Source organism: Sebastes fasciatus, chromosome 7, assembly GCF_043250625.1.
Source record: "Sebastes fasciatus isolate fSebFas1 chromosome 7, fSebFas1.pri, whole genome shotgun sequence".
Taxonomy (NCBI): domain Eukaryota; kingdom Metazoa; phylum Chordata; class Actinopteri; order Perciformes; family Sebastidae; genus Sebastes; species Sebastes fasciatus.
This window is the reverse complement of record NC_133801.1, coordinates 14,381,259-14,403,369: the sequence shown is the minus strand read 5'-3', so window position 1 is coordinate 14,403,369 and position 22,111 is coordinate 14,381,259. Positions and strand designations below refer to the sequence as shown.

General features: G+C 42.0%; 1 protein-coding gene across 1 annotated transcript; it reads right to left on the bottom strand.

Annotated features, from left to right (window-relative positions):
• Window positions 1-11,900: 11,900 nt before the first annotated feature.
• Window positions 11,901-14,884, bottom strand: fzd9b (frizzled class receptor 9b). The gene has a single exon (XM_074641783.1). The coding sequence runs from the start codon at window positions 14,148-14,150 to the stop codon at window positions 12,393-12,395; it is 1,758 nt and encodes a 585-aa protein (XP_074497884.1). The 5' UTR covers window positions 14,151-14,884; the 3' UTR covers window positions 11,901-12,392.
• Between the last annotated feature and the right edge of the window lie 7,227 nt (window positions 14,885-22,111).

The window sequence follows — 22,111 nt, the reverse complement described above, 5'->3', positions numbered from 1 at the left end:
GTCTGACGTGGCAGGAAATTATTTTAAATGTATTCCCTTCTATTATTAGTAGTTCTGCAACTAATGATTATTTTCATTGTCGATTAATCTGTCGATTATTTTCTCGATTTATCGATTAGTTGTTTGGTCTATAAAATGTCAGAAAATGGTGAAAAATGTCAATCAGTGTTTCCCAAAGCCAAAGATGACGTCCTCAGATGTCTTGTTTTGTCCACAACTCAAAGATATTCAGTTTACTGTCATAGGGAGGAGTAAAGAGACCAGAAAATATTCACATTTAAGAATATAATTTTAAAGCAATAGTTTAGGGCTATACTGAATGTAATTTTTTAACATTCAAAGCTGACGTTTTTCAAATGAAGCTTTGAATGTCTGTCATCATATTTTATGACGTCATCACCCTCAAAAAAAAACCTCAAAAAAAATCCTCAATTTGAATAAAGTGATTCATCGGATTAAATGAGTCTTTCTTATTATTACATTTCTTTCTTTTTTTCATGAATATAAGTCATGCGTGCCTCCCTCTGTGTGCAGCAGACACACACAGTTTTTTTTATGGCAGTGAAAAGTGTTTAAGATTTGAAGAGGAGCTTGATTGGTGGACAGGTGTGCTGATTGCAGGAGAGACTATCAGGAGCGTTGATTGCAGATTATATCCAGGTGAGTAGAGAGAAGAAGAGAGAGGACAAGAGGAGAGGACAAGAGGAGAGGACAAGAGGAGAGGACAAGAGGAGAGGACAAGAGGAGCGGGAGGGAAACAAGCAAACAAAACCAAAACACACCAAGCACATGTCACTTATATTAAAAGGCAGAAAAATAATAAAAACACTCTCACACCAGTGATAGAATAAAATAATTATTTATGGGGTGGGGGAGCTGAAATGCGGTATATTATAAAGTAAACAAACATTCGTCATAAACAATAAAAAAAAAAAAAATCAAAGCTCAATAAATTGAAATATTTTGATAATAATGCAATATGAGTTTGTTTGTTTTGCCCAGTGCTTTAAGAGCTTGTTTAAAGTGTACTGCACAATAAATCAATTTAACAGTTTCATACATACTACTGACGAACGCAGTATGCAGTATATACTATATACTGTATACAGTATGTAGTAGGCGGTTTCAAATACAGCCCTCGTTTCCACATAGCTCTGTGTACGTATGCGAGTCGACCGGACAACTGGAAGTCCATAGTTCATTCCTATGGGAACCTCTTTGATCTCCGATGTGTTTGTGAAACTCCTCCTTCCTTTTTTTTTTACGGTCCGTAATTTACCTTGAATACGTTGAAAGATCTGAACTCCTTTGCGGAAGATTAAAGACGGACCATATTCACTGGTCGTATCTAGAAGGTAAGCAATTTTGAAAACTCTCGTGAGAAGGTTAAGGTTCGGATAGGTCATCGGGCAACGAGTCTCGCAAGAGTTATCGCACATTTTTGCAAGAAAACAATGCTAATTTACTTGGAATAGCAAATTAACAACTGACTGATTCATGTAATACAGCTGTGTGAAGTGAAAAGTTCGACGGCATATTTAGCCAATTTTGTGAAGTATTTTGTTAAAGGTCCAGTGTGTTACACTTTAGGGGATCTATCAGCAGAAATGGAATATAATATTCATAACTATGTTTTCATTAGTGTATAATCATCTGAAACTAATAATTGTTGTGTTTTCGTTAGCTTAGAATGAGCCCTTCATATCTATATAGGGAGTGGGTCCTCTTCACTGAGTCTGCCATGTTGCTCCACCATGTCGAGCCTTTCGCATTTTTACATTACCTGAAGGCCACTGTAGTTCTCTGACACGCTGGTGAAACTGCGGTAACGTGAGCCGCTGAGTGCAAAACAGAGGTTTTGCACTCGGCGACTCACGTTATCGCAGTCTTGGAAAGGGAGGAGTGAGCAGAGGGGTACTCAGTTGGTTGCAATCTGCAACCACACTGCTAGATGCTGCCAAATCCCTTTTAAAAGACGTATGAACCACTATGCATGCGCTCTATATATAGCAATGCTAGCTAACCGGCTGTAGCTTCATATTTAGCGTTCAGACACGACAGCGTCAGAAGCTACAGAGCCAAGTTTGCAGAGCGCACGCCATCTGGATACTTCATGAATCAAGACAGTCAATATGAAACACAAACCAAGTCAAAAAAAAAGAGGCAGACAAGAACAAACTTCAAAACTCCAAATCAAAGAGTGTGAAATGCAACGGAGAATAGCAGATCCTTACCGAGCCCGGGGCCGCGGTGGGTAGGAGGGAGGGGATGGGTGTGTGTGTGTGTGTGTGTCGGGGGGGTGGAGGGGTGTGTTCCTCTCTGAGAACACAGAGCCGAGGGGTGAGCCTTTGATGGCGGAGCGTGACATGAGCACATTTAGGATGGGGGTGCAGCGGCTGTGTGACAGCAGACACACTTGCCAGACGACCCGACACCCCGGATCTGACTGGTTCTGATCCATTTTGGTACCAGTTGACAGACGAAAACCTGACATCAACTGTCCTGCTTTCACTGACCCAAAAAGCTCAACTCAAGAGTGAAAGATGTTAACGTACTCTAACACTAAAATAACGTTTCCCAGCATTCGCAGACCGGTGCAGATTTTGGATGTTGAATCCACCCTGCTGCAGTAGGAGTTCTGTGATTGGTTGATCGTCCTTTAGTTATTCAGTCAATGGCACAAACAAAACCACGGGGGTTTAAAGATGTTCAGGAGGGCCAGAGCCGGTTTCAGGGCCGAGCTTAGACTCCCACATCCTGTCCTTCTCCACTCCCTCCCTTTAGACTGTTTCTAAAAGCAGTCCTTGCATGGGTTTGTGTTCTTTGTTGATGCTGTTTTCACATTTTTTTTTACGTCCTTTGTAACTCCTGCTCCCTCTCTTTTTCTCCGGGGAGAGACTCTTTGGTACAAGAGATTAGAGCGGGTGCTGCCTAGCAACTGAATAAAAATGGCAGCTACAAAAGGGGCGCTCTCACTCTCCAACGTCTGACCTACATAATCCCAAGCCTCTGATCGTGCAACATAACAACATGATGAAAGGCCTGCTGTGATTTAACCCTCAAACAAATACTTGCCATCGCTGACCCCCTAGCTCAAAGAGCAATCTCGCCTGCCGCAGAGCACCAAAGGGTGACTTCTGAAATCTTGACGGTGCCTAATTAGAAAGGAAGAAGAGGCCGTGCACGCTATTGGAAATGAGATGAATGTATTTGAGGAGATGGCAGCGGAGTGGCAAAGGAGATTAACAGTGATCACAGCAACGCTGTTGGCTTCAGAGAGCGAGAGCGAGCGGCGGAACCTCCCTCTGTTCACTGATTCATCTCTCCTTCAGCCACAGGCAGACGCAGCACAGGAATGAGTACAGGGGGATGAGAAAGCTTTACTTCTCTGTCTTCTGCCTATTGATCAAAGGACATGAAAAAACACTCTGAAAAAAAAAGAGATACAGCAAAAAGCTGAAAACTTTTTTTCTTGAAACTTTCTCCTCTTCCTCCTCCTGCACTGTGTTCTTCATATAATCTGCCCGGCCTTGACTCTTCTTTGTTACCACACAGCTTTCATTTACACCCTTTTTGACCTTTCTTTGACAGCACATTACATTTATTTGATTTCTTTTGTCCAAAGTAACTTACAATAAATGTGTTCAATCGCTGTAGGAACTAGATCTAGATGGCATCAAAGATTATAAATGCATCTTTTCCACATAAACAACGAAGAACGTTGATCGCATGCAGCCCGTTTGCACGAAAATGTGCGTGAATGACACAATAATATGCAAGGTATTTAGCGTGCAATAAGAACGCCTTTCTTGCGTTTGGCGTGTCATTTGTAAGCCATGTAGTCTGCACTGACTGCAATGTAAACGCATCAGCGTAAATATGCTACGCTCAGAGCTAGTGACGTAGAATAAAAAGGGAGATAAACTGTTTATGGCGGGCGGGAGGGGAGGTTGATGGGTCCAACAAACACAGGACTTTCAACCAGGAGACCGGAGTTTTGTTCTGTAACTTACATTAGTGACATCTGTCACGTTTTTTAGTGATGTTTGTAACGTGTTCATGTTTCGTTGTTTCCGTACATATTGTACTTAGTTTACGTACTTATTTTAAGCCCAACCATGATTTTTTTCCTAAACTTAAGTCAGTTGTTTTGGTGCCTAAACCTAACTGTGGATTTTGCGTGGCGTACAAATGACAGGTGAAAAAGATCAAATGCATCCTCAAGACACGCTTAATGTCCGTGTAATGTCGTGCTATTTATACGCCTTCCCGTGAGACCGGGTTGCAGCCAGCGTGAGGTGTCCAGACATAGTTTAAAAGGCAGATACATATTATGTAAAAATATTCACTTGTTCTTTTGGTTGGCATGTCCTTGAACTTTCTGCTCTTGATCAACAATGTATCCATTTTGCACAGTAGCGCTCGCTTTATTTATTTATTTTTTTACTTTTTGTGTGGAAGCAACTCTGTGTCTTCTCACAAACTTTTCATGTAATCTGCCTTCTTTATAATAACACCAGCTTTTGGCCTATATGAATAAAATGTACTTGATTTGAGTTAATTCAAGTTCAAAATCATGTTTTGGGTCCTTTTTTGGTGGATGTTTAATTAAAAGTTCATGCTGATTAAAATTCAGAAGCACATTCCTTTCAGTGGTACGTCTTCACTGTCTCTCTTTATATTGACATGAAAGGATGAAGTCTGGAAATTGAGACTGAAAAGTTACGGGTCAGATAAAGTGCAGTTACAACTACTGGACTAAACCCACAATGCAGAAAATCTCCATGATCAGTATGTCTATTATTGAGTCTTAATATCTCAGGTTTTTAAAGTAAATGACAAAAAAAAAATGCTATTGGGGTGAAATTATTTCACCTGTGTCAGATCAAGGCTCATATTCTTGATTTATGCTTATTTACCAGTCGTGTTTTGAGATTTTTCCTTAAATCCTGAAAGAAGGATCCAAGACCAAATGGAGAGTGACTATGAAAGGGACTTGTGATTAATCTAACTGTATATAAACTCCTGATAGTTGTGTTGCTGTTGATTAGATAACATGTTATTTTGAATAGGATAAAAACCTTGGAGTATTTCGTCCTCTGCAGTGCTTCTGAAACTCCGAGACACTGAACAACACAGACAATCCTCTGTAGTGTGAAGCAGCAGTCTTTTAATCTCTCAGCCTTTCATTTCACTGACGTGATAGATGCTGCGGAAAAATCTCAGCTGCTGCATCTCTTCAGACACTTGACACTGTATCCTCATTTTAACAGAAAAAAAGCCAAATTCTGTGCGTTTTTTAACCCTCTGGAGCGGATTCCTCTCAGAGGTCACAGTGTAAATGTTTATGTCTGCATGATGAGATGAGTCAGCGTGCATGCGTCTGTGCAATTGTGTGTGTGATTTTATGTTTGCGTCCTACTCTAACAGGCGAGACAGCGGCGGCGGCGTACTGGGTGTCCGATTGCGAGGAGTGGCGAGCTGTGTGAACTCTGGTGCTCTCTGACTGCCGCATTTTCATGGAAAGCATCTCTTTGGGGGCCTGCAGGTTTTCAATACGCTCATTTACACATCAAAACAGCACAGGAAAGGGATAGTGCTCAAGGGGGGCGAGGGACTGCAGAAGGAGGGAGGGCAGTGTAATGAAGGATGCTTTATTTTCTCTTTTTCCCCCCTCAGGGGTGGGCAGGGGTTTAAGTCTATGAGGGAGGCGCATTGATGCCATAATGATCGCCTTTAATCAGACCCATGACCAGATGGAGGGATTTCTCCTCGGCAGACAAAAACACGGCGTCAGCAGCTAAAGCGGGAAAGGTGTTTTTACGCCTCTTTATAAAAAAACAAATGTACAAATCCTGCATAAATAGGCCTGTTCTGTGTTGCTTTAGAACAAATAAATAAGGCTCAACACAATGAAATATTCCTGAGAAAAGCAGAAGGAAAAGTGTTGCCTTTTCTGGGAGTAGTCTCACTTTTGGCTGCTCAGCACGACTGACACTATTTAACCTCCTGAGCCAGAAAAGAAAAACAGCGCGGAGACTCAGCCAAACTAAATCTTTCAGGCGAGACCGAGCTTACTTGCTCCTGAAATTGGACATTACTGGAAGCTGGGGTGGGGTCTTCTTCGCAACAAGCTTGGTGTTGATTGGCTGCCGCTGCCCCGACACTGCAGACCTCAGGTGTGTGTGTGTGTGTATGTGTGTGAAGGTGTTCCCGGCAGCCACATCTCTGGCGCCAAAGCAACCACAGCTCAAACAAACTCTGTTTTTGGAATGAACCTTTCTTTCTTTCTTGCCTCTATATCTGAAGCACTCCTCTGTGATTCCTTTTCCTCTGCGAAACTAAAAATAGCTTGTCAGTGACCTGGAAATGTAGTGATACAATTCATATTTGTGGAAAAAGCAACAGAGCAAAGATCCTGTTGCTGTAACAAGTCTGTTGACCTTTGTGATTTTTAAAGTCATATTCATGTGGAAAAATAAAAAATAAAAGTACAGAAAGGGCAATAAAATGAAAGAAATGCTGAGAACAGGAAAAGAGGTTTAAACAAAGCATTGCCCTCTGCGCTACCCCCGTGTCCTTAACCCTCTGCAGCTACCTCCCTCCTATCTAATCAGCGGTGCTCAGCGCAGGTGGGACAAGCTGGTTTGTGTCTCACACAGCAAGTGTTTGGCCTCTCTGGGTCATGTCACTGGAGTGCAAACTGGGGAGGAAGCACGCGCCCCCGTTCAGGCGCCCATGAACTGGAACATGTGGCTGAAACACCACCAGCCGAGTCTCTGGCTGCGAGCGCGCTCCAAGCAAAACACAGCTTCTTTTTTTTTTAAATAGTTAAATGTGATCCACACGGAGTCAGAGTCCAGGGTAAGCGTTGCCAAGCCATGGACAGCGTCTACAATGGCTGAGTAATGAAAACACACAAAAGGGGAGGATGTTGGTAGTTAACCCACATCTTGTTCTGGAGTAGGAAGGAATAAGTAATTTAAGTTAACTCAGGCGTTGCACCGAGTGGGAAACGTGGTTAACTGCTCTTACCAAAAAGAAGTTTATTCATGTGTGCTATTAGTATACTTCTTGTAAACGTGCTAAGTCTAAGTATACTTGGCTCATACTGACAAGCATACAGAAAGTATATTTCGCTTACACTGTTGTGCTTACTTTTTGATGGAGTAGTCTATTTAAGTGTGTGAGAGTTTGTAAACGTATATGAATTTACTTTAATCAAAATGTTTGTATTCTCCGTTCACTGTGGAGGCATGCGAGAAAATTATTATTTATTATTTCAATCTCATCACAAAACATCAAGTCAAATAACAAAAGTATACTTGCAGTAAAAACTATCAAACTAGTAGTTTACAGAAAGTATACTTAAAAATGTACTTTCATAAACTAAAAAGTGGGCTACAAGTATATAACTAGTAAACTAACAGCAGACCTAGAAGTTAACTTGTAGTATAGTTCACTAGTTGTAATACAAAATGCAACTTATATGTAAACTAGTTGTATACTCAAAGTTTACTATTCTTACACTTAAAGCACACTTAGAAGTATACCTTTATAAACAAAAAATTCAGCCACTTACAAGTATACTACTAGTACATTGATATTAGTATACTTACTACATAAAGTATACTTGGGAAATATACTTGAACTTTAATTAAGTTTACCCCTTACAAAAAAGAAGTATACTTCAAATTTATTTTATGAAGTAAACTTAAGTATACTTTAAGTATATTCCCAAGTATACTTTATGAAATAATTATACTAATATCAATGTACTAGTAGTATACTTGTAAGTGTACAACTTAAATACTTCTTGGGACAAAATGGCCCACTTTTTAGTTTATAAAAGTATACTTTTAAGTATACTTTAAATGTAATAGTAAACTTTGAGTACACAACTAGTTTACATCTGAGTTGTATTTTGTACTGCAACTATAATGTGAACTATACTACAAGTGAACTTATAGGTATATTGTTTTATACTTGTAGCCCACTTTTTTATTTTATGAAAGTACACTTTAAAGTATACTCTCAGTAAACTAGTAGTTTAATATTTTTTACTACATACTTGTAAGTTTTCTTAAGTGAACTTATAGTACTTGAAAGTATACTCTCTTATTTTAAGTTTAAAAGAAGTATACTAATACTATTCTTACATTTAACGTACACTTAGAAGTGTACTTTTATAAACAAAAAATGCAGCCAATTTAGTGCCAAAACGTACTGAAGTACAGTACAGCACATTGATATTAGTATACTTACTACTTAAAGTATACTTGGGAAATATATACTTGAACTTTACTTAAGTTAACTTCATAAAATAAACTTGAAGTATACTTCTTTTTCGTGAGGGTTACTACAGAGGCATAACGCAGCTTTGATTTAGACGTAGTAAATGAACATGTGCTGTAGTACATGAATCTTATTAAACCTCAGCTGGAATGCAAAAAACAACTTTTAACCTCTGGAGATGTCAGCGAGCACACGCCTGCTTCACACCGCCGAGGTTCCAGTAATGTAATGAAAACAAGCTCCTGGTCATCACATTTTTTCCATGCTATCACTCCCATGTGCTGCTGCTGCTGCTGCTCTTGACACAGCACACAATTACACACACACACACACAGACATAATAATCAATCCCACTGCTGTCAAACAGTGTAATTTCCACTGTGTGTGTGTATTTGCTGTGAAATGACTTGCTGTGTGTGGCTGTAATTTACGTTGGCACTTAAATTGTTAAAGTCCCGTAATGTAAAAGCTATTTATTCTCACTTTTTTTTATGGACCATGTGAGAACACGGTGGCTCTTGTGCATCATAAAAAATGGACTTTATTACTGAAATGTTAGTTGCAAGACCCAGAATAAGGATAATGAAAATAATGTTATGCACACTTATTCTCTGAATTAGTTAGTGATTATTTATACCTGATGGTAGCTGCATTGTTTCGTTAGCCAAACAAAAAGCCTCGCAGTATATCAAATTCATTTAAACATGGTGATTTGGATGTTTTATATAGACGGGTTTCTGTGCAACGTCATCACAGAGATGCGCACGCAGCTAGGGGGCAGAAAGCACGGCACGTTCAGCAGAGCTGAGCTGCAAAGCAGAGATGACAAGGACTTGTTACTGCACCAACCGCAGAAACGATTTTAATATTTCGAGGGGATCACATGTCTTTGCTAAAAACAGAAGGAGATTATGGATCTAGGCCTGATAGACAAAAACATTCTCGTCACACAGCGCTAGCAAAGCAGCGGGTGGTCGTGGTGAGCTGTCATGCTCCACAGATCGATAAATATGAACTGATCAACGACATGGTGATCGACCCACACTATAAGGAAATATTTATATTTAGTAGGGCTGACCCAAATGCTTCGAAGCTTCAACCGTTGCCATGGTAATCGACCTCCAAATCAATATTCAAATGTTTTTTAATTTTTTTATGTGTGATAATAATGTTTAAATCCCAAAATAGCCCATGAAATAAGGAATAATTCCACAACACGATTGAAATTCAACATTAAATATTATTAGTTATTCTCAGACGGATATCGCTGTTTGTTATGTGTAGAGGTGCATGTGTGTACAGTAGTGCGGCGCTGTCCTGAAGCTTCAAATACCTTCGAATATTTCTCATCGAAGCCCAAAAATTGGTATTTGGGACAGCCATAATATTTAGCGACTATGCATTAAAACTTAAGAGTAAGGCAAGACTTTGTTACGGCTCTAAATTGCTGTAACGTTACGCGACTAGAGTGGGGGGAAAGCTCACTCCTGTATGCCGTAACTTTATATATTGAAGGGAAGACGTCTGGTAGTCTATCGGGGCAGCCGCCCCTTCTCCCCCGCGGTCACAACACAAGCGGCCGTGGAAGCTAACGCCAGCTAACGTTCGTTTAAATTTGAATCGGACATATCAGCAATACTGTATTGACTTTTGGCGTGACGTTTCCGACTGAGGGCTAACCGCTAAGTAAGGGATAATGTACAGCGAGCTGGTCATTGTTATGAAATAAACAATGCTCGACAGGGCTATGCCACCGCTTCGGGGTCTTGCATCGCCCTGAAGGGGAAGGGGTTTATTTCACAACAATGACCCACTAGCTGTACATTATCCCGCTTATTACACGGCTACTTACTTAATAAATCAATAATTTGACACAAAAACAGTCCGCCAGAGTCCGACATTAGAACTGCGCCCATAGCAACAGTCTGTTATACATAGCAACATACTGTTATAAAGAAATAACACACTGTAGAACGCTGTGATTGACCAATCAGAATCGAGTATTCAACAAAGCCATGTAATAACGTTAGCTAGCAACCAGCAACATGCTATTTAATAGAGAGCCGTCAGGGGTCTAATGTTGATGTTCACCTGCCCAACATACAAAAAGCTGCTGTGTGACTGGTTTTACTAATAACAAGACCAAAATCAGAGTTTTATATTAATGTGATACCTGTTTAGGAATCGCTAAGGAAAAGCGTCTGGTGGCAGCCATCAAGAGTGACTCACGTAACTTGAATGCCGACCGAGTGTCAACCAAACAGACACAGATCCCTCAAGTCAAATCACACTTATGTCTGATCTAACGTTACCCATTTCATAACAAGTCATAATAATAAACAAATCTCATACTAATACGTCATATGATAATGGTATCTGTTGGTCGGACTCACAAAAATGTACAAACAATGCGAAATCTACGTTGATTACAACGGCTGCCAAAGTGTTTTTTCCCCCTGAATGCACACACACCCAGTAATGTTTGTATACAAGAAACCCGTCTATAGTGGAATTCCCTTCATTTATACCAGAAATACAGCATCCAACAGCCACAAACACATATAAACTTAAATATTAAGTGAATAATCCATCTACTCAATGAGCATAATTGTGAGTGCCTCTGCTGAACTTGAATCTGTCAGTGAAACCACGCAATAAGGCTGAAATCCACTCCAGCGTCGTCCTCTCACATCAAAGTGCTGAGTGTTTGCACGGGGATCAAATGGAGCAGCGAGAGGGCAACAACAATGATTTCGTGGAAGGGATTAAAACCGCCATTAATTAAATATATCCCTCCGCTCCTGCATTTTTTAAGACGATGATGCAAACATTAATACTTGCCACTCTATTCATCAGTGATTCTCTTTGAGGATTATTGTTGGGGACGCCTCTGGGATTGTGTAGCTTGCACTTTGGAAGACAACACATTTGGTGGCGGGGACAAAAAAAATAAAAACGTGTGAATCCCCGGAGAAGAATGGCAGGAAAATCAGTGAGCATTGAGCAATCATTTGTGACGATTAAATCTGAAACTAGGGATGCACCGATACGGGATCGGATATCTAGCTGAAACTGACTTAAACAGCTGGATATCGGTGACAACGGGGCCGATCTATTAAATTAAATTCTATGTTTATACACTGTACTGTATATACCCAAAGTTTAATTCCTGTTTACGCTCTGACCAATTTGTTGCTGTATTAAAAAGGTTTGAATTGTAATTCCTGTTAATTCTTTAAGTTTTTGGTGTACGATTTATTATTTTAATAATAACAATTAGTAAATTTAACATGTATATATATATATATGTATACATAAAATCTATGTATTTTTTTGTTACTTTTTGTTTTAAAAAAGCTAGGAAAGCAATATTTAAGTCAAGCCTCACACATAAAGGAATGATCTCAGTCACTTCCACACAGCGAGGCATACAGCTTATTAATTAAACACTGGTATCGGATCGGCACTCGGTATCGGCCGATAACCAAAGCCCAGGTATCGGTATCGGGACTGAAAAAGTCAGATCGGTGCATCCCTATCTGAAACTGTTAAAATGGTTAAATATTCATTATAAGCTACTGTGAGATAAACAATAACACCAGGCAGCGAGGAAACATCCACAAATTTATTGTCCTCCAAAAAGGCCAGAGTTCTTATAAAAGGCACTTCATTTCCCTTTACCTTTTAATAAACGCATCTAAACAACAAATCTGATTAAATTAAATATATTTACAATAAATAAAACATTTATACAGATTTATACATGCCACTTTCAAGGAGGAGGATATTTCCCAAGATACCTCCATTAACGTAACAGTCTTTTTTTTCATTATTATTTTTGCTTTGAAACACTGGGCATGTCTACTGCACAGAACAAAATATGGGTAACAATACTGAACATTTCCCTTTATGCATTGAATACTGTTTTATAGATAGTTTCTCATAGTGACGCCTGTACCTGTGTGGCAGCAGCAGAGCAGCACAGTTCAATTCAACCACTCATCTTCTTACAACGTCTTTAGCAGCTCCTTATTCAGGGCATATGTGTGTGTGTGTGTGTGTGTGTGTGTGTGTGTGTGTGTGTGTGTGTGTCCCTCTCAGACGTGTGTAGGGTTGTCTGAGTGCAGGTCAGTCTTGGCCATGTGCAGAACCACAGCAGGAGATTTGTAGTGGCAGTGCGTGCTGCCGCAGCTAACGCCGCTGCACGGCTTCCTGCTTCTAGTCCTGTCTGTCAGCTTGCGGCTGCACAGGCCCTGCCAGGTCTGCAGGGTCTTGGAGCTCCACACCCACACGCCGCTGGTGATGCCGACCACCAGCGACATGAAGATCTTCAGCATGAACACGGCCACCGTGGGCACCGACGTCTGCAGCGAGCAGTCGCCGCTGAGCCCGTTGAACGAGCCGCACTTCATCTGCAGGCCCCTCAGCTTCCAGTAGTCCATGTTGAGCCTCTCGTAGAAGTAGCAGACGATGACACAGGTGGCCGGCACCGTGTAGAGAATGGAGTAGATGCCGATCTTCACCATGAGCTTCTCCAGCTTCTCCGTGTTGGTGCCCTCCGTCTTCATCACCTTGCGGATGTGGAAGAGGGCCACGAAGCCCGTGAGGATGAAGGAGGTGCCGATGATCAAGTAGCAGGACAGGGGGATGAGGACGAAGCCGGTGAGCGCCCCGGCGTCCATGCTCCCCACGTAGCACAGCCCAGTCAGCTCATCCCCGGCCACCTTCCTCATGGTGAGGATGATGATGGTCTTCAGAGCGGGGATGCCCCACGCAGCCATGTGGAAGTAGTTGCTGTGGGCTTCGATGGCCTCGTGGCCCCACTTCTTCCCCGCCGCCAGGAACCAGGTGAGGGTGAGGATGACCCACCAGATGGAGGAGGCCATGCCGAAGTAGTAGAGGATGAGGAAGACGATGGTGCAACCTGTCGACTCCAGCCCTTCCTGGATGATGTAGAGCTCTCCGTGCTCCCGGTCGCAGGCGATGTTCTCAGCCCCGGCCACAGAGCGGATGATGAAGGCCACGGAGTAGACGTTGTAGCACATGGAGAGGAAGATGATGGGGCGCTCTGGGTACTGGAAGCGGTGGGGCTCCAGGAGGAAGGTGAGGACGGTGAACGCGGTGGAGACGAAGCAGAGGATGGACCACACCGTCATCCAAATGAAGGCGAAGTCCTTGTCCTGCCGGGACCAGAAGACGTCCACGGCAGCGGAGCAGCGCGGGGCGCACGACTGGCTCTTCTCCACGAACTGGAACTTATCCGGGTTCTCGCAGGACCCCACGCTGCCCGGGGAGCGGGCGCCGCTGGTGCCCGGCTGCCTGGGGCGCGGGGGCACCGGGAGCATGCCTTCGCCCTTCTTGCCCTCCGTTCTTGTCTCGTTCTCGGGCGCCTCCATGCACAGGGCGTTGGGGTCGTTCCTGGTGGGCAGCTTGGAGCAGTCGAGCGAGTCGGGCCAGGTGTAGCTGAACTTCTTCATGATGGGGGCGCACCGCTCCCGGGCCTGCTCGCACATGGGTCTGCAGGCGGGGATGGACGTGGACACTTTGTCCGTGCACATGGGCGCGTAGAGGGAGCACAGGAAGAAGCGGAGGTGCACGTCACATCCGTACGCCACCAGTGGGGCAAACTCATTCAGCTTGATGGCAGCCTCCTTCTGGTCGTCGTGGTGCATGAAGTTGGGCATCCGGGTCAGGTTGTAGCCGATCCCCTCGCACATGGGGATCACTATGGGCTCACACTTGGCCGGTCTGCCTCGCTCCAGGTCGTAGGAGCCAATCTCGAAGCTGGAGCCAGAGATCACCAGCAGACACCACAGAAAGATCACCACCTTCAGCGGGACACCGTCCATGCTCATTGTTTTAATCACAAACTGAGCTCTGTCTTCTAAAAATGATCATGAAAAAAGTCTAAAAACACGCATACAGAGAGATCCCCCGCTATTCCCCCATGGCGGAGGCAGGTCCTCTACTGTTGCCTTTAACCGTTACTGCTCCGTTAGAAGACAAACACACTCCACAGAAAGAAGTAGCTAAGTGTTCAATTATTAATTAAAACGATTAATCCCACACAGTCGAGATAAAGGTCCGTATTTAAGACGTGACAGTCGGAAACTTCGACCAAACAATGGAGGAAAAATCATCAAAAATCAACCAACAGAGAGCTGAATCCTCAAACCGACCGTTAATAACCGTTGATAGCCGTTAAATAGCCGTTGATGAAGAGCAGATATCAAAGCGCTGTTTGTTGCGGGTCCAAAAGAGCTGTTGTTTAGCTGCGACTCTCTCTGTTTGACTCTCTGACTGTCTGTCGGCTCTCTGCTGCTCCTCGTCCTCCGCTTTCAGCCTCGACACTGAAGTTTGAGAGCCGCTCAGTGGGACTTCAGTCTGGGGGAGAGACCGAGAGGAGGAGGAGGAGGGTGGGCACTCCGTGACGCTCCTCACATTTCAACCGGCAGCACCACACAAGGGAAATAATCAGACAGATGCTGGAGGATGGTCAAATACCTCTGACACACTTATATTCAGACGCTTCCCTCGAGTTAAATATCAAATACAAAAACATTTAATTACTACATTTAACAGGTCAAACTTACTGTATTCAAAGTAGGCCTACTCTTCTTCTGTGGTGGAATGTAGGCTACATTCTAGAACGTTAGCCTAGTTACACTCCAGAACGTTATCCTAGCTACACTATAGAACGTTATCCTAGCTACACTATAGAACGTCAGCCTAGCTACACTCTAGAACGTTATCCTAGCTACACTATAGAACGTCAGCCTAGCTACACTCTAGAACGTTAGCCTAGCTACACTCTAGAACGTTATCCTAGTTACACTCCAGAACGTTAGTCTAGCTACACTATAGAACGTCAGCCTAGCTACACTCGAGAACGTTAGCCTAGCTACACTATAGAACGTCAGCCTAGCTACACTCTAGAACGTTATCCTAGCTACACTATAAAACGTCAGCCTAGCTACACTCGAGAACGTTAGCCTAGCTACACTCTAGAACGTTAGCCTAGCTACACTCTAGAACGTTAGCCTAGCTACACTCTAGAACGTTAGCCTATAGCTCAGGGGTCAGCTACCTTTACTATCAAAAGAGACATTTTAGGCAAAAAAAAAATCGGAGATTTCCAGAATAAAGTCATAACTTTACAAGAAAAAAAGTTGTAATATTATGAAAATAAAGTCAGAACTTTACGAGAAATAAGTCAGAATATTACGAGAATAAAGTCATAACTTTACGAGAAAAAAAGAAAACGTAAAATTACTACTTTATAATATTCCAACTTTTTTCTCATAAACCTTTGACTTTATCGTAATATTATAAAGTAGTAATTATAAAATATATAAATATTACGACTTTTTCTCATGAATATCTATTTTTCTATGTATTTTCACAGTGTGGTATTGCTATACTTTTACCCAAGTAAAGGATCTGAATACTTCCCCCACTACTGCTCTTTTTGCAGAAAGGCCCTTATAGGCTTTACAGGATTATCATCATTACTCATGCACAGTAGTAGCAGAAGTTTTCTCAACTTTTGCTTGGGTAAAAGTAGAAATTAAAAAAATAATCCATTATAAGTAGAAGTCCTGCATTCTAAACTATACTTGAGTATAAACAGGGCCGGATTAACCTGCTATGGAGACCTTGGGGACAAAATGAGCTGTGGGCCCCAACTCACCCCCTTCAAATTGATCAAAACGTAAATTTATTTAAGAATCTACACCATGTAGCGTATTATCAACTGAAAAACAAATAGTCTGTTATAACTAGTGAAAAAACAAATTAAGCTTTTCACAAACTGTGCACTGCGGTGCCAGAGGTGCTGGCAACCGCGAGATGAATGTATATTCAGAAAATTAAACAAATGTGTTTGTGTTCCTTTATCATATACTTTTATGTATGATTAAATTTGTGTATATTAAAACAATATTTTTAGAAATTTGAGTAAAAGTATGGAAGTATAACACTCACATTCTTCTTTGCATGATGAATACTTATTTTGCTAAGGTAACATTTTGAATGGAGGTCTTCTACTTGGAGGTATTTTAAACAGAGAAACAAGGCCAGATTAACCTGTTAGGAGACCTCAGGGCAAAAATGAGCTGTGGGCCCCAACTCGCCCCCTCAAGTTGATTAAATGCAAATATTTATTGAAGAATCTACACCATGTAGCGTAATATCAACTGGAAAACGAAATATTACCAGTGAAAAACAGAAAGAAGCCTTTCACAAAGTGTGTACTGCAGAGCAAGAGGTACTGGCAACTGCGAGATAACTCAGAAAAGTGTGGTTAGATACTTTATCATATACTTGTATGTATTAACATTACATTTGTATGTATTAAAAATAGATTTTTGGCAAACGAGTAAAAGTATGGAAGTATAAATGGCAAAATACTTAAAGTATTAATTAAAAATACCCATATGCAGCAGAATGGATTATGGATTATTATAACTTTATCATTTTAACATTAACATGTAAGCAGATGGAACTGATTTTAACTACTTTATATAATGTTGGGTAGTTTTATGTAAGGCATAGGCTTTTCTTATATATGTTAAATAAAGTTTTAATTTGCAAAATAACTAGTAACTGTAATTGTTGGATAAATGTAGTGGAGTAAAGAGTGGGCCTATAAAGTAGCATCAAATTGGAGTCCTCAAATAAAGTAAAAACACCTAAAAAATGATTGTAGGATTTTAAAATCTTAATCTGCAAAGTAACTACAGCTTTCAAATAAATGTAGTGAAGTAAAACAAGTATAATATTTCCCTAAAAAATGCAGTGGAGTAAAAGTACAGTGATATAAAATCAAATAACTCTGAGTTGGTCTTAATCTCAGTACTCAATACTAGTTACTTTGCACCAGTAACAATGTCAGGACTAGACTGTACAATCAGTTATCAGCACAAGGAGTCATATAAACAACCAGCAAATGGATCTGACATTGTTATCCTTAATTAAGCAATTATAAGAGGTATAGAGAAAAATTAAAAATGTGAGGTAACAATTTCCCCTCTGGATCCATAACAATCTGCTTCTGCTGCTCAAACACCGGTAGAGTTTTTCTCCAGTATAGTCATAGAAAAAAAGCCTGGTCCTCTTGTAAAATGATAGTCCCATTGGGGTTTTACTGTCGCTGACTCATAATTACTCTGTCACCATTTTTCTGCTAATGTTTTCATGCAGTATAATGTGAAACTTTATTGAGCCCTGCAGGTCAGTCCTCTTCTGTAAAATAAAGCTGTCCTGCAGCTGGTAGGGGGGTTTCACTGCCTTGCTTAAGGACACTTCAGCAGGTGGGGGCGGGTACTTCAAGAGTGGACCAGTTGAATGATGGTCGCTCTGAAAACACAAAGACACATGCACAATGAATTTGCATGAAGGCAAAAGACTAAACAGTGCACAGAATCAGGCATAACATGCAACAAATGGCTGCATCAGAGCAGAGGACTATTGTTTCCATCTAGTGGCTGAGTGGGGAGAGTCTGCAGCTCCACAGCTGTTGCTCTGAGCATTTGATCTTTTCTCAAACAGGGGTGGAACTCAAGGATTTTGGCCTCTCGCCCTGCAGGACTGGATTGGCTGTCAACTGCATTACTGTCTCTATTAGCCCCCGTGTTGAATCTCTGCTGCAGGCAGTTTTGCACTTGTCTGGTCTGAGAGTGACATGTGGTTTGTAACGTCTACATCAATGCTGGCAACATGTTGAATATGTTGATGAATGGCCAGATTGAAGCTGTGTCCTCCTGCACTGGAACTAAAACACAGAAAACAGATTCTTTAAAGGAATATTGATCGATATGTCTGTATGATAAATATAAGGTTATAGAGCCAACAAACATTAATTTAGCTTAGCAAGACTGAAAGAGTCTGAAACAACTAGCCTGGCTCTATACAAAGGTGACAAAATCCGGCTACCAGTAACTCTAAACCTCACTAATTAACAAGTTATATGTTGGAGCACCTCGGTGACCCGGGTTCGATTCCAACCTTGGGACCTTTGTTGCATGTCATACCCTTCTCTCTCCCCCATTTCCAATCTCTACCTCTACACTAAGCTGACCAGATGAGAATGGGTGATATTCAGGACAGGGGAGTTGGGTGTGGCCTCTAGTACATGAATGAGCTATAGTAATAATAATAATAGTGTTCTTTCCTGCAGACTTTGCAAACTGCTTCGTTTGGATCTTGTAAGGCAGCAATGATCCACGGGTATTTCCTTTCCCACTCCTCCTGGTATACCTGCAGTAACATTTTCTCTTTTTGGCTGGATGTTCACCCGGTCCGGGGACGCTGAGCTCCATGCCAGCGATGGATGGTTTAATTTCCCTCCGTAAATGTTTTTTTTTCACCTTTATTGGACGGATGAAAGTGTAGATCCAGACTGGAAATGGGGAGAGAGGGGCGTATGACATACAAAGGTCCTACAGCTGGAATCAAACGGGGACGTTGTGGTTACGTGGCACGCACCCTAACTATTCGGCTACCGAGGTGCTCCCCTGTTTTAAAGGGGATCTATTATGCTTTTGTGTTTTTTCCTTTAGTGTGTTATATACATTTTTATACATGTAAAATGTCTGCAAAGCTACAAAGTCCACACCAAAGGGAGTTCCTCTCCCCCACAGAAACGCTGCTCCTGAATTGCCTGAGACGCCTTGATTAAAGTCCTGCCTTTTCTTCTGTAACGTGGGGATGTCACCAAGTAACACATTTGCATAACGGCTAGTTTGGCACACCCTCAAACAAATATAGTTAGAGTGGAGCTGAAGCGTCCAAAGAGCTTACTGTTCATATGAGAGTGATATCTTCTCATCTAACTCTCAGCAGGAAAGCAAATAAGCACTTTTCCCCAAATGGCGACCTATTCCTTTAAGACGACTGTATCCCACAATATTTAGATCTTGTCCAATGGGGTGTGAAAATGCTGCTGTTTAAATACTGCACTTTGTATAATCAGGCTGTAAATGTGCCTCTGCCTTATGAAAGGAAATCTCTTCTTCTAGATGACAAATTGAGCTAGAATGAAGGCACTGTGTGCTGCTTTATCAGATCTGGCGTCAGGTAGAAAAAAAATAGCCTCCAACTTCAAATTAAGCCCGATCGAGCGGGGGAGGAAATACATTCCAGACTCTGAGATGATATCTTATTGTACGTCAGCGTCGAGGCTTTGGGTGAATCAAATAGAAATGCTTTGACTGAAGTTCCATTACTACTCAGCAGACTCTCCACTTTAACGTTTTCAAGTTCACACTTCAAAGACGGGGAGTCATTGGAGTGTGCCCTTAGAAGGCCTCAGATTATTATCACACCGATATCTTTCTCCAACGTAAGCAGCAACATATCAGGATGCATTAGCATCCAAGTCACAAAGCCTCTCAAGGTGGGAGTGCTGGTGGATCAAGGTTTGACCCTCAAAGCAGTTTGGATTAAAGTTAGCTGACCCTCAGTGTGTGTCAGTGAGGGTTGAAAAACGCTAATGCTTTATTTGCTCAAAAATAATTTGTTTGCGTAATTTAAGGGAATAGATGAGAAGCCCACTTTCAAATCTGCATGGTGAACTTGAGGCAGGTTGCTTATACCTTTTTTCCCACCAAAATTAGCCCGTATATGCAACTCTCTTTCCCAGGACGTTAAATACAGACGCTTTGTCACAGCCAACGGTGTCCCATACCACCGCACAAAGCACCCTTTTGCGTTGGTATTAGGTGCTGTGGTGACGCAGTTGAAAGAGCGAAAGGGACACACAGGGCGGGCGGGAGGTGGATGGGTCCAACAAACACAAGGCTTTCATCCAGGAGACCGCTGTTCATATCCCGTGCGTTAAGTTTCACTTTTACGTTACAATCAGCTGATCATTCGTGTCCCGTGTTCACAACATTAAGTCACATTTTCACTGTACAAATGTCGTAATTTTAAGCCCAACCATGTTGTTTTTTCCTAAACCTAACTAAAGGCCCTGACACACCAAGTCTGCCCGTATCAGAGGATTTTCGGCCGATTCAGCATATTGAATTGGCGGAGCCCGTCGGTGAGAGAAATCCCTCTGATTGGCTGTTCAGCTTAAACGAATCAGTGCACGAAAAGAGAAACGAAAGTGAAATAAAGTCAAGAGGGCAAACATCTTTCATCTCATCTGATCATTCCAACACACATATATTTTCACAACGACATGGCCATCTGGAATGAAGCTAAGTGGTGAGTGAGAGTGATGTGAAAATGGTCAGCAAACGCTGTTTTGTTTCATGTACGTATCATAACAACGGCTTGTATATCCACAGAACTTGAACTTGAATGGCGAAAACAGACCACTGCTGCCTGCTGGTGTGGAGAGTTATTTCATCTCACGCAGGCAGAACGTACGTGCCAACTGTCCGTCGGCTGTAGTCTTTGCAGTGTGTTCAAATGCAATTTGTTGCCAAGACAAAGGCGACGTGGCGGCCTTCATCACCGCTAGTTCTTTGATGTCGGCTTGGTGTGTCTGGGCCTTAAGTGTTTTTGCCCAACCATGTTGTTTTTTCCTAAACCTAACTAAGTGGTTTTATTGCCTGATCCTAAGTATGTGTTTTTGTTTACTTCACAACATTAAGCATGTGTTTACTGCGACTGAAAAGTGATGCCGAGGGGTCTGACAAAGCATCAGTATGTGATGAGTTGGATAGAGAACACGTTAGTATAGGTTGTTTTTTTTAATGCGGGAAAACCTGCTAAAGGTGATGGACTCCTTACCCATTGCCAGTAGACAAGTATGCCTTTCTGTTTCTTCTTCCTGGTGTGTCACGTTCGACATTAGACGTAGTTTCCAAAATGTCAAAATTTTCCTGTAATCCATTATGATACCACTAATAGGCTTTGCGTAGAAACTAACAATTGAGCACATTGAGTTTGGGTGGCTTTTGATTCTCCTCTGCGTTCCTGGGGCGACATCCACAAAGAATAAATGGCACTGAGCCGCTCATCAGTTTAGGAGACACGAGGTCTGACCGCACCACTGGACCCTTACAATAGGATACCATTGTGCTTTCTCTGTGTGTTTTCATTTCACTCTAATCGTGTTATTTCTACTTGACCTGAACGGAGAATGGGGAATATGTACAACTTTGAGTTGGACGTTTGCTGGCTTGCCGCTGATTTGTTTTAAGAAGGTCAGTGCTATTTTCTTTGCCATTTGATGGAGGAAATGGATATATGCTATTTATCTCTCCCCCTGCTCGCTTTCCCGCTCATAACACGGCCGTATGTCAAGCCTCTGAATGTCTTTGTAATAACTAGCCTCCACAAAGAACCCCCCAGCTTTTATTTCACACATTCATCAGGCGATCCGGTGGAGTGTGGGCCTTGTAATTACTACCTCTTACTTATTGGTTATCATATATCAGGCACAAAGCTATAAACATCCTGCGGAGAACAATGGGAGAGCCTTGCCACGGCCCGGCATGACATTACTATCCCAGAGACACGGGCTGTCTGAGATTGTTATGGGTGTAATAAGAGACACCTCACTCTTAAAGCAATGCATCTGGACCAGCGCACTGCCTTTGACAGCGAGGATAAGGGTAAATTGTTGAGGCTTGGATCATGTAATTATGTCTTTGTTCAGTATTGTGTAGTAGTAATCTGTAATTCATGCAGTGCCAGGGGAATGAGCGGACACCGGAGACGAGTGAAAGCCAGCAGCAGTTCTCTTGTTTTCTAATCCCGAGTGTAGTTATGATGTCTTTTTAAGTGTTCACTTCTTTCCAAATCCACAATTTGTTATTTGTTCTAATGAGAGGACAGTGTGCAGAAAACGTCTCAGTTTCAC

Excerpts from the sequence above, each read along its gene's own strand:
- fzd9b (XM_074641783.1), bottom strand. The coding sequence starts at position 14,150 with ATGAGCATGGACGGTGTCCCGCTGAAGGTGGTGATCTTTCTGTGGTGT.